The 13,389-nt window shown below is 35.4% G+C and overlaps 2 protein-coding genes across 5 annotated transcripts; one reads left to right on the top strand and one right to left on the bottom strand.

Moving 5' to 3' along the window:
- LOC109360000 lies at positions 26 to 2,358 on the top strand. Of its 3 annotated transcripts, XM_019604734.1 has the most exons (3): positions 71 to 105; positions 771 to 1,738; positions 2,088 to 2,358. In XM_019604734.1, exons 2-3 carry the CDS (start codon positions 779 to 781, stop codon positions 2,091 to 2,093), a joined length of 966 nt encoding a protein of 321 aa, XP_019460279.1. In that variant the 5' UTR covers positions 71 to 105; positions 771 to 778; the 3' UTR covers positions 2,094 to 2,358. The 3 variants fall into 3 exon arrangements, with proteins under 3 accessions (XP_019460278.1, XP_019460277.1, XP_019460279.1); XM_019604733.1 differs by lacking the exon at positions 2,088 to 2,358 and having other exon boundaries at positions 26 to 88; positions 771 to 1,762; XM_019604732.1 differs by lacking the exon at positions 2,088 to 2,358 and having other exon boundaries at positions 64 to 105; positions 771 to 1,762.
- On the bottom strand, positions 3,465 to 13,104 carry LOC109359994 (protein DGS1, mitochondrial). Of its 2 annotated transcripts, XR_002109090.1 has the most exons (15): positions 12,854 to 13,104; positions 12,666 to 12,780; positions 11,879 to 12,085; positions 11,567 to 11,704; positions 11,022 to 11,183; positions 9,852 to 10,046; positions 9,113 to 9,213; positions 7,904 to 7,993; positions 5,424 to 5,496; positions 5,316 to 5,344; positions 5,123 to 5,246; positions 4,380 to 4,490; positions 4,111 to 4,211; positions 3,658 to 3,940; positions 3,465 to 3,624 (listed from the first exon to the last, which is right to left on the bottom strand). XR_002109090.1 is itself a non-coding variant. In XM_019604715.1 (14 exons), the coding sequence occupies exons 1-14, from the start codon at positions 13,045 to 13,047 to the stop codon at positions 3,820 to 3,822; spliced, it is 1,761 nt and encodes a 586-aa protein (XP_019460260.1). In that variant the 5' UTR covers positions 13,048 to 13,104; the 3' UTR covers positions 3,465 to 3,819. The 2 variants fall into 2 exon arrangements, 1 of the variants encoding a protein (XP_019460260.1); XM_019604715.1 differs by having other exon boundaries at positions 3,465 to 3,940.

Below are 13,389 nucleotides of genomic sequence, written 5' to 3' on the forward strand. Positions count from 1 at the left end.
TTATTACTTTATACATGTTTTTCCAACAAAGCTCTTCCTTCATCTATATATATATATCTATTGGATTGGATCACTGATATCATTTCAGGTAACTACATCTCTCAGGTCTCCCTTTTGTTCCTTTTCGATTTTTGTTTCTTCCAACTTTGCATCTTATTATCTGAAGTCCTTGATCAAAAAGCGAATTTCATAAAAGACTATATTTTTATTATTTTCTAGTACTACCCTCATCTTTGATTACAAGTTTTTCTGCATTTTATGGTCTCTGCTGATCTAAAGTTTCTATTTTCTAGTACTACTACTGCATGTGATCCATGTTGTTGCACTTGCTTATAATGATTTACTCATAGATTTATGTAACTTGTTCATTTTATTGCCTTTGATTTTTTGTTGTTGTAACTAGATCTTGCCCTAATCTAATTAATTTGTAGATTGGTAAATGCATGTGATCTACATTGTTGTACTGTTTCCTTTTCCAAATGATTAATCTGAGTACCAACGGGTGTTGGTTCAAGTGTTACATGCTTGATTCCCCTTAAGCAAGGTCTCGGCGAGTCTTGTGGATGAAAAAAAATAATACTCATTGAGAGAGTTAGTCCCACATATCTGTCAATGTTCCCGGCTCGGACAGGATTGCCTCCAGTGCGAGGGTATCCACGGGAAACAAAAAAAATGATTAATCTGAGTTAACTTGTAACTTTATATTTGACTTTGATTTGTTGTATGATTGTGTTGGATCTGAACTATACTTATTGTATTTACCATGATAGGTTCGGATATGTCGACTTCTAATGATAAGCCGGAAATAGTGGAAAGGGGTATTAAGGATGAAAAGCATGAGGGAGATGATAAGGAGGAAGGGAAGGGTGGATTTATTGACAAGGTGAAGGATTTCATTCATGACATTGGTGAGAAGATTGAGGAAGCTATTGGATTCGGGAAGCCAACTGCGGATGTTACCACGATACATATTCCATTGATTAATCTTCACAAGGCAGATATTGTTGTTGATGTGCTGGTAAAGAACCCGAATCCGGTTCCTATCCCTTTGATTGACATAAACTACTTGGTTGAGAGTGATGGAAGGAAACTAGTTTCTGGATTGATACCGGATGCAGGCACCATCAAGGCACATGGAGAGGAAACTGTGAAGATTCCTCTTACTTTGATTTATGATGACATCAAACAAACATATGCTGACATTAAACCTGGGAGCATCATTCCTTATAGGGTCAAGGTTGATCTCATTGTTGATGTTCCGATCTTGGGAAGGCTCACTCTACCTATGGAGAAAACTGGAGAAATTCCAATACCATACAAGCCTGATATTGATATTGAGAAGATTAATTTTGAAAGGTTCTCTTTGGAAGAGACGATCGCAAATCTTCATTTGAAATTGGAGAACAAGAATGATTTCGACCTGGGTCTTAACTCGCTCGACTATGAGGTCTGGCTTGGCGATATTAGCATTGGAGGTGCCGAGCTCACCAAATCTGCTAAACTTGAGAAAAGTGGGATTACTTACATTGACATTCCAATTACCTTCAGGCCTAAGGATTTTGGATCTGCTCTCTGGGACATGATTAGAGGAAGGGGTACAGGTTACACCATGAAAGGAAATATTGATGTTGATTCTCCCTTCGGAAATATGAAGTTGCCTATCAGCAAGGAAGGTGGTACTACCCGTCTTAAGAAGAAGAAGGAAGATCGTGACTATGATGACGACGACGATGACGAGGTTTGTTAAATTATATGTTTCTTATTTCCTGTCTATGTTTTACTTGTTACAAATTGGAAAGCCTCATAGCCTTTTAGCTCCAAATTGGTATGGATTTGTCATCATAATCCTGTAGTCATAAAAATGATTTTCAATATAGTAGAGATGTTTCAAATAGAAATCTGACAATAGATTTATTGAACTATTAGTCTTACAATTTCTATCAACAAAGTAAAAATGATAAATAAAAAATAGAAATTGTTTTCCAAAATTCTTGGTAATATAACTAAGCAGGTCCATAATCTTTGGTATATCTTATTTGATATAGTTGCTGGTGCCATAACTCTGTCTTTAATCTTTTACACTGCAGGAGTGAAGAATTGAAAAAGTTATTAGTAGCTGGTATTGTTATTTACAGAGTATGGGCAAGTAAAAGTTAATAAAAGGACATGAACTTAAAGCCATTTATGTATCTTGAGAGATTAAAGTTGATAGAGTTATGTGGTATTATTATCAGTGTTTTATTATGAATATATGCTGCAGTGGGCATGTGCAACTTTTCTTTAAGCCATATTGTTGTTCTAGTATTTGATTGATGGGTGAACATAACAATTTGGTTAATGGGTAAGTACTTTATTTCAGTTGTTTCCTCTTAATCTTAATCTTCCACTTTTAAACGAGGGGCAGCCACTTTTAAACGAAAATGATTAGTTTCTTACTCACGAAAAAACGAGGCGACATAAATAATTATTTATGATCTATTTATTCTAATTAAACACTTTCATTTGACAAAATTATAGGTTGATTATGACTGCTTCACATAATCTTCACATTTTATTATGAATTCTAATTAAAATTAGGTGATTGCTGCTTTCTAAATTTCTAATTAATCAGTTTTGCATTTGCCTATTAAAAAATATATATTTGCCTATTGAAAAGAGATTGAAAAAAAGTAAACTTTTTTGTTAAGAAATCAGAAAGTGTGCACCTATCAAATAACATGATATTGAGATAATAACCCACTTTAGTCTTCAAAACTCAAAAGTGGACACATTCTTACCTACTATTAATTATTACATTACATGGTCTAGACCCAATTGTTTCAATTATATTTTTATTATTAATTTGGAATTGATTTATTTAATTTTAAATTATTAATATATAATTGTTTTTTTTTGGGACATTTTCTTATGGTTGGAACTTGATCTAACCATTCTTGCAACTAGAAATTGATCCAACACTGGTTCTAAATGTTACCTAGGTTAGCTATCTGAGAACTAGACTTTAAAGTTTAAACGGTACAAATTTGTTTCTAAAAGTTAAATGTTTCTTTTAAATTTTATTTATCATATCAAGAAGCTAATATATTCTTAACCCCTCTTTACATAGCCTTTTTCCACCTAACTATGTTTGACTTTTAATAAATGACAAGCTTAAAATAATTCGCCAGTTAAAAAATATATCTTTGAAAAATGAATAATCTTATAAACCATTCATAGAAAACTACCAAATATAAAGGTTTTGAAATCTACAGTATCATACAAACTTTATTTTGTTATTCTGTAAACACCTAGTCAATAAAATAATAAAGGATTTACGATTTCAATAATTCGAATATTAAAGATTAGTCTCACCACAAATTTATTCACATTTGTTTCTTTTTTGTAACCTTAGCAAATGTAACTTGTAATCAATGTAATTTGTCCATCTTTATTGGAACATGTGGGCATGATGCTACCTAGTCATATTTATGATACATTTAACCATGTAAAGAATTTATTCAAATTCCTCCTAAAATGCATAGCATGATGCTATAAAGCTCTCTATGCAGGAAATCTACACCCACTATGCAGGGAATATAGTAGGCAAACCAATCTTGCATATGCCGGAGACCGATAACATGGCTGGCTCGAACATGAGAATACGCGATTACAGGTCATCAACACCAAGTTTTGTGCCAAGGTCCCCTCTATTCAAATCCTTGACTCGTGTACATGTCAACCATAGATAAGGAATGTGTACGCAGTAGCTATCACCCACAACAAAATTGGGTTTCAGAGTACCAAAAAATTGCATTAAGAACAAAAATTAACCGAAATCTGTTATCGGCGCTTCAAAGATGGAAGCAAGCAGTCATAGACCCTCTCCATGCGTGACGTTACAGTGAGCTTGTATGCAGTTTGTAGACCAGGCCTAGCCAAATCAATTATGTCCTGTCGTAAACTGTTCATAACATTGTTGAATTAGCAATGTCAACATTCATATTTCATAGTATTCACCTTTCTCACATGCTGACACAGCAAGTGGATATAAATATAAATGCATATACAGAAATATTGTCCAGATATCTATAGATGAGAGTCTGTGTGTGAGAGAGAGAGAGAGAAACTAACCATTGCCACTCTCCGGAAGCTTCTGCATGTCTCTTCACAGAATGATATAGGCGATCCAGGCTATAGAGTACCAATCCAAACATACATTGTGCATCTTTCTCCTGTAAGGAACATGTAAACATTTATAAGCATTCAATGGTATGAATTTTATTTTTCTTTCAACTCTAACTCTCATAATAAGCATTCCTCTGAAAATGATGTGTTCTATTGACTTGAAGCTTCATTTTGGGGAGGGCCAAATAAAATTAACCATCAGGTTAGCTTCTTACCAATCCTTGCTCAATGTAATTTTGGTACTGCATAACCCTTTTCTCAACTTCTACGACAAGTAGCCTCCTCTGAATCCGAGCAATTCTACCTCTTCCCTCAGCTTTTGTATCCTGATTTACCACAACCAGGATGTCAGATAAGTTTAACATGTAGACTTTAAAAGTACAGTGGATAACCAAATATTTCTCCTCTTTTTAAAAGAAAAAAAATAAAGGTGGCAGTGCTGATACAATTTGTCCAAATCCAATCAAAAGGACCAAAATAAAACAATTAAAAAGGTGTACGTGGCCATGTACAACACCAATAGACAAGGAAAATCACCAATCTTCCAGACAAACACCATTTCAACCACATTTAGTCATATCATAGTTAAGACATAAGTGGCTAGAAAAAGTCAATGTAAGAGCTACTCCATTATCCAATATAAACAAGTTCTAAGAGTAGCCAATACTCCAAAAGTTGAACCAGGGGTCAACGGAATGAAGAGGTTGTAATTTTGCAATTACCCAAGCGAAGTGATATATATGCTGTAACTTGCAAGCATATGCTCTCCCTTCCAACAATATTGTCCCCATGTTACTTCACGGCATGGGATGTCAGCCCAGAAAACATATATAATTCAATTCAGAATGCATATAAGCTTAAAGCTTCCCTACAGCTGAGAACTACAATATGGCATCTGAAATCCTGAGTTACAAGTTCATGATTCTGTTCAAACCAAACAAGACAAGGAAAAACTCGCCTGTTTGAACCATGCACGTACGAACATCATGAGTAAAAGAGAGAGAAAGAAGGCAGGTAAAGCAGCCAGAATAGCAAAATTGATTTCATTTGCACGTAGAATTTGGTTCAGCTCAAGCATTGCCCTGATCAAAATAGCATCTTGAGTAACAAAAATAAATATTCGCTTAGATGGTCAAATTTGTAAAACTCACGTCTCAGTATCCAGTTTGAGCTTTTGAACCTGTAACAGTGAATAGTGATGTTAACATAATGATTAACAACTTAACTAGATATCACATATTACATATGAACTACATAACCTGAATAAGCAAGGCCCTGGCCAGCTCTCCACTGAGAAGGTTTTGAATAGGATGTGCGAGTTCCTTCTCATACCTACACTTATACTAGAAAAATTAGACCACTACACTTAAAGTAAATTATTCACTAATTATAGAAGAAACAAAGATCCATAATGGACGAGCAAGGCGGTGGATAACATCCCATGAGGAAGTAAGCAATCACTTTGAAGCCCTGGGCCAGTTCTCAGCATTGAATATCAAATAAAATTGATTGAACCATTCACCAATGAGGAGTGCAAACAGGCAATATGCTCATTCCAAAGAGTTAAAATCCCCAGGCCAGATGGCTATGGGACATTTTTTATAGATCTGATTGGAGTATCAATAGGGATAATGTTTGTTATGCTATACAAGAATTTCTAAGGAATGGGAAAACTCTCAAGCAGTTAAATGCAACCATCCTAACACTAATTCCTAAAATTAAAAATGCTCTTGTGCTACAAAAATTAGGCCCATTGCTTGCTGCAATGTCTTGTACAAGGGCATCTCAGTTAATTTGTCAGAGTGAAAAATGTCCTACCAACCCTTGTCTGTGAAAATCAAACTGCCTTTGTTTAAGGTAGGTCAATGTTCAGAATATTTTCATCAGTCAAGAGATATTAAGATTGTGTGGAAGAAAGAACAAATCTCCTAGATGTATGATGAAAATAGACATTAAGAAGGCCTATGACACAGTAGATTGGCACTTCATTGACAACATGCTTGTCACACTTGAGTTTCCTACAAAGTTTATTGGCTGGATCATGATTTGTATCAGGACTCCTACTTTCTCCTTGGCAAGCAATGGGGAACTTATTGGATTCTTCAAAAGTAATAGGGGGTGAGGAAAGGAGACCCTATCTATCCTCTTTTGTTTGTACTGGTTATGGAGATGCTTACAGAGGGTTGAGGATTGCTACTAAGAATCCTAAATTCAGGTTTCACACTTACTGCATGGTGATTGCTCTTACAATTCTGGCCTTTGCGGATGATCAATTGCTATTTTGCAAAATCAGGTGGAGAAAGTTAAGATCTTAACTAAGGATTTCCAATCATTCTCAGAGGCCACTAGCTTATATGCTAACCAAAGTAAGTCAGATATTTACCTAACTGGAGTTAAGACAGATGAGCAGCAGGCAATTTTGAATGAGACAGGTTTTCAAAGGGGTCAGCTCCCTATGAAATATCTAGGCTTGTCAACATCTGCTAGGAAATGATCTAGATCAGATTTCCAAATCTTAATTGTTATAGTGACTGGGAGGATAAAGAGATGGACAACAAGGAGCTTATCATATATGGGAAGGTGCCAACTGGTCAATTGAATCCTTCTTACACTTCATACTTAGTTGGCAACTGTTTTCATGCTTCCTCAGGGGGGCCATAAAAGAAATTGTAGAGCGTTCCTATGGGATAAAACTGATAAAAAAGGCCCCAATGCATGAGGTTCTCACTCAGTGGAGTTTAGGGAGGGTAGATGTACGTAGTCTTACCCTCGCAAGGGAAAAGGTTGTTCACCTGATGACCTCCATGTCACAAAGCAAGCAGCCTTATTGTTGCATGTAGATATTAAACTCTAAATGGTTGACATAATGTTTGCAAGGACAGGTCAAAAGGTGGTATTGGTACCCAGAATTGCAGGGCATGGAACACTGCAACTTTGGGGAAACATGTGTGGACTTTAGCAAATACCAATAGCAAAGAAGCTCTCTGGGTGAGGTAGATGGATGGGATTTATCTGAAAGGGGGACACTTTTGGCAACATATTCCTCCAATAGAGTCCAGATGGCACAAGAAGACAGTTAATAAAGTCAAGAATCAACTTGCACCAGAGTTTGAGAATGGCAATTGGAAAGGAAGAAATGATGGGGCATACATAATAGCAAGTGGATAAAGGTTTGGTTGTTGTTGTTGTATACTCAATAGCAAGTGGATACAAATAGATACATGGCAACCAAGAGGAGTTTCGATAGTACAGGTTGGTTTGGAATAAGTTAACATTCCAAAACACTGTCATGTGGTGGCTTATGATTCAACAAAGCCTGCAGACTAATGATAGAATTTGCATGTTCGTGGATATAAACATTATGTGCTCCTTATGTGACCAACATCTGGAGAGCACTTTTTCTTTAGATGTAACTTCTAATAGCTTGCTGAACCAAATGTGTCAATGGCTCTTTTGGATACTATAGTTATACTGTTTATTTATACAATTAGTTCACCCACTTCCTAGTCCCCAAAAAATAATTGGCATGGAGACCTATTTTATTACTATCCATAATTCAGAAAACAACCAAGCTTTTGCTAACATTAACATATAATGAATCCTATAGTTATAAAGTCAGTAAAACTTGCTCACTGACAAAGCAATGTACAAGTCACCTTAACTATTACCCTTCCTGCATATTTTGACATGGTTTTGAAGTGAAATGTTTCAATTACAAGCAAAGGAAAGCCTAACTCACCTATCCATGACAATCTCAATCATTTCATGATCTGAGGCATTCTCTGGGAGTTTCTGGCCCTTCGTCTGCTCACTGAAAGCCAACAACATTCTGTACAGAGTTTCAAAGAAGAGTTACTGAGAAGCAATATCCATATAATGTCTTTAATTATCATTAGAGAATAGACTCAAGTAGACTTAGTTGTAAGTATGTAAAGTTAGTTAAACAGTCTGTTAAGTTGATGAATACTGCGGTTTGGGTTGGTTGAAGTGCCAGCTCATGTCAGATAGATGACAGATGTATTACAGTTCTATAAATATTCTTTCCCTCTTCTGTAATCAATTGAGAATTCAATAATAGAAATCACGATCTCATATCCAGAGATTCTCAGTTTCTAGTTTCTCTATCTACCTTGTTTTTCTCTTACAAATATCGAGTAAATGAGCAACTGTCAGTCAACCCTTTTAGGTAAATTCCAGCCTTCCGTGTAAGCATATAAAAGAACAAATTGGTAGTGTGAAGGGTAGTTATCTCCAAAAGCCCAAGATTCTTCTAAGACTGGCTGGTAACAAATACTGACTATATTTCCATTTATGATATAAGAAGTATGAAAAACAGACATCTTAAAATTATCACGGTAAGTAACAGACATTTTAAAATTATCAAGGTAGGATCAGAAAAATTAGCATCCTGCATTCACTGGTGCAACTTAAATATGAAACTTAATTTTGCTTCTTCAAAAGAGTAGCTTTTACAGACAAATGCATTCTTCTTTTTTAAATCTCAAGTATGGAGCAGTTTCAACTTTCAAGGTGAAGGAACTACATCCAACTCATCAGGAATATTCACATCTCATGTTCTGAAAGTTTTACAGGCATAACTATCCTGGTCCTAATCCTACCAACAAACCATCACTAGCTAGGAGCTTCACAGACGGTTCAGTGCAATTTTAATGGAAGCATGGTATAACATCATTTTCTTTAACAATATTTTTAATATTTGAAAGTTCTTGCTTCAGTTGAAAAAATCAATAATTTATATTACAAAGAACAATACTACCACAGTAACAGAACTATTGTCACAATAAATTATTAATTATACAGTGACTAGATTAACAACATAATACAGAAATCTCAACAGTTATGTAAAACAATATTGTGTACACTTTTTGTTGCATATAGGTTACTAGTCAGATGGAGAAAAGGAATGACAATGAATTTGATCAATAACCTGTGCAATGAGTCAGAGGTCAACTGCACCTCTTCATGGTCCATAATACCCTGATGCCTCTTCCTGAATGTCTCAAAGAGTTCATCTCTGATGGACAAAAGCTGGATAGTGGTTATATCAGTATATATTCAAAATTACATATTACGATGTTTGGTGAACATGGGGGCTTGATAGCACCATAAAAACTTCATGTCTATCTTGTAATTTTTATAGGGATTACTGAAAAAGATATTATTATGACACAATTGGTGGTTTTAAGACAATTATAGTAGAATAATTAGTATTAGGATATTAAATAGAATAGAAATACTCTAGGCTTACTAATTTAAAACAAGAAAAACACTTTCGAAGTATTAAATATTGTTCCAGGGATTTTTCTTTTTTTCTTGGAAACTTCAACCGTATCTACCTAATGGACTCTAGCCTATTCAGTATATTCACTATAAAATATCAAGCCTTATTTCATGTTTCAATTTGGCACCAATTTTAAACTCAAAATCAATACATAAGGTGCACTGTTAAAAAATTCATAGAACAAAGTCCTTTAGGATGATTACTTTGTTAATAGTGATCATCAATAGATTAAAAGCAAAAGGATGATCAAAACATTGAATAACAGTCGCCAACATCCTAAAGATATCTTGATTTCAAGCCCCTTTATTTTTTCGAAGAGCTTGTTCTCATGGACTGGGGAGAAAGGGAAAAGAATGTAACATTAGTACATAAAAAAGAAATGTACCGGTTGCTCTACGTGATCCTTAAAGAAGCCAACTGTTGAGTCCTTAGCTTCCTGAACCCAATTATCAAGATCAGAACTTCCCGTCAAACTACTATGCCGTAAAAGCCAAACGGAACAAGCAGACAGACCAACTGCACCACATGTATAGCGGATCCAATATTGAGTTATTTTCCTTGGTTTTTTATGCTTTGTAACCTGAAACAAAACAAAACCATAAAAATGTGTCTTAAATTTTGTTGAAGTTGCTATAAGTAAACCAACCAACATAGGCCAACTGACACCAGTCTGTATTATCCAAACAAATTGATTAACTGTTCAATTTGGGAACGTCCAGAAATGATTAAATCCAACATATACATGCGGAAGTTGGAAAAGCTCTAGCTATAGGTTCAAGATAGTCAATGTTGTCCGTTTCAAAAAGTCATTAAGGAAGACCCAAGGATTCTTGGGGTAAAGGACAGAGCATAAAGGGATTCAAATAGCCTAACAGCTGCCAAGCTGAGGTATATTATAGAAATTCAACTTGATGTTAGACAATCAAGACTATAAATTGCAAGGTAAAAAGTATGCATATTCTTTTAATCATAGGTTGGTATGTTAGCCATTTAGAAACTATTGCTCAATTGAAGTCGCCAGCCAGAAACAGAATTACTAAGATAACAGACAAGGTTAGCATAAGTGTAATTAAAGGATAACATCATGATTGTGGCTTGAGCTTTATTTTCTGGAATAATGGAAGATGTTGACATTGGATATCTCATCTTTTCATGTTATTATTTACAACTAAATAAAAAGTCTTCACTTTTAAAATTAAAATAAGGCAAATAAACAATGCTAATACTAATGGATGGAGCTGCTGGAAATTGAATTATTAATTATGAACATGTGATCCCTTTTTTATAATCCCCGCATTTATACAAGTTACATGAAGTAATTGATGCCACTGAAAAATGTGTTTCAAGATGTATCATCTCAGTCTTCAATATTAAAAGGCCATCCCTATCACGAGAGCTCACCGAGCAGCATAAAATGAAGGCACTACAAGCCTAAGGTCATCACAAGAGCTCCACCATACAATGAATTTTCCAACAAACATATGCATACATGTAAAAATTCTGGTAGCCATCTCTACCAGAATATAATAAGAGAACACAAGATAGAAACTCTTACAAGAACAGATATATAAGAGTCCAGCTTGTTTAAATTTTGATAAACAGAACTAATAGCATCCTTGATTTCACAATCTGTCCACTGGGACCCTTCCTGATTTATTTCTGGCAGCCTCTCAAACAGCAGAGGAATTGAATAGCTCCCATCAACAGAAGAATCGCTCTGAAAAGTAATTACCGGTTCCAAGAAGAAATGGTTATTTTGGAAGTGGGCACCCATGCTAAATAATAACAAAAGATAGACTAGTGCACAAGGCTCCCACTTAATGGGGTCTGGGAAGGGTAGATGTACGCAGTCTTACCCCCACAAGTGGAGAGGTTGTTTCCAGGATTTGAACTTATGACCTCATGGTCACTAAACAACAACCTTACAGTTGCGTCAAACTCACCCTCTACACCAATGTGCTAAATACAATTTGAAAATGTACTTTTCGGTGTATTTTACATTAACAAACCACTGCTAATAGAGACAAGAGTAATATACAAAAAGGAAAACAGAGAAAAAAGCAAAAAGGAAAAACTGCTTTATTCGTCTAAAGTCTAAACCTGACGGATTGCATGTAGATGTCCAATTGAAGCTTCTAATGTTGAGAATAGCTCATTAATTGTAACCAACAATGAGGGAAGCTTACTCTCGGGATCGGTCACTAGATCAGCTCCAATTTTATCAATTTCCATGTAAAGCTGAACATCAAAAGTTACAAATGTGATGTAATATCAGTAAAATTGGCTGCCATGTAACAATGTTATGCTGATAGCAATTCTTCCAAATTTATGATTTACAAGAGAGACCATAAATATATGTCACATATATTCAAAATTTCAAATGCCTCCATGTAAAGAAAAAAATGAGCAAACCTGAGCTAAGAATGTTGCGAGCGAACATCTTAAACAATTCAAGACAGTAACTCTCTCGTTAATATGATCAGATGCAGACTGATATAGATTCTTCATGGAATAACCCTCAGCAGGACCGCCAGGCAACAAAAACTTGGCAGTTTCATTGATAAATGCCCTAGGACCCCGCTCAAAAACCATGAAATATGCTTTCCTAGCATCTGATCCCTGGATAAAGGAACAAATAAACAGTATAAATATTTTCAGAACAGATGCACTTTCAAAAGGTTAAATAATTAAGTTCTCTGTTGGTTACGAGCTTTTGGGGGAAATTTAAACAGGTCTCTATTCAACAACAACCAAACATTATTCTCACTAGGTGAGGTCAGTTACATGGATCAAATGACCACCGTATAATGCTCTATCATAAATCAAACGTAGTGACAAGCCATTCATATCTAAATCCTTCTTAATTGTGTAGCCTATTATTTTTGTTATTCTCACTCCGCCTCCAGTAACTAGACTACACTCTATCTGATCTACTCAGCTTACCAGGGCCTCTACCAGTACCTTCAACATATGTCCAAATTACCTAAGACGAGATTCTTCCATCTTTTCCACACTAGGTGTTACCCAGATTTCACTAGTAAATTCCAATAATGAAAACAATGAATTGAGTCCTTAAAATCAGTTTAAGAAACTTGTAATTGATTCATACACATATTATGGGAAATTGATAACAAAATAGAACTATTTGAAATTCCGAGAACGAAGCGAGTAATTAAGAAAGAAGAAAAGAAGAAAAAACCTCAGCTCTGGAGTGCCAAAAGTGTAGATTCTTTTGGATGCTATGCAAATCAGCGAAAACATGTTGTAATATATCCTCTAACACACAATGCACGCTAGATGGCTTACTCACAACCCTGAAACGGAGAAAACAGCATAATCAAAATTAGAACATCGTAAATGAAGAGAGAGAGAGAGAGAGAGAGTTACAGAGAAGAATCGAGGGAGTTGGAAGGTAAAGGAAGAGGGAAGGAATGGGGGCGTTGGGTTGATCTGAAAGGAAGAGTGATTTTGGAGAGAAAATGAGAAATGGAGAAAGCATGGATACGATTGCGAAGGTAGTTAGAGTAAAGTGAAAGAAAGGGTTTGTTTCTGTTCTCCATGGATTCCTTTTCCGAAGCCATTTCTGTTCTAACATTCTCAGATGCCCAATACACACCTTTTATTCTCTTTCATCACTTTCATTATTTCAATAATCTTTTTATTTTCCCGAGTTTGTGGCTGCCAGTCTAATAAGTATTGCTTTCGGAAATCGAACTTTGAAGATGATTTAATGACGCCTTATACACTAATTGATGGTCATTGTATCAATAATCTAACATTGTCCGATCGTTCAATTTATATATCCTACATTTATTAAGGCCAATCAAAATTTCATTTATTAGGCCAATCAACATTGTATCACTAGATGCGTTATGCAAGTGCCAAATAACCCGGAGGGCCACACACCCAAACCCTAAACTCTT

The sequence above is a fragment of the Lupinus angustifolius genome, chromosome LG11 (assembly GCF_001865875.1).
Source record: "Lupinus angustifolius cultivar Tanjil chromosome LG11, LupAngTanjil_v1.0, whole genome shotgun sequence".
NCBI lineage: Eukaryota > Viridiplantae > Streptophyta > Magnoliopsida > Fabales > Fabaceae > Lupinus > Lupinus angustifolius.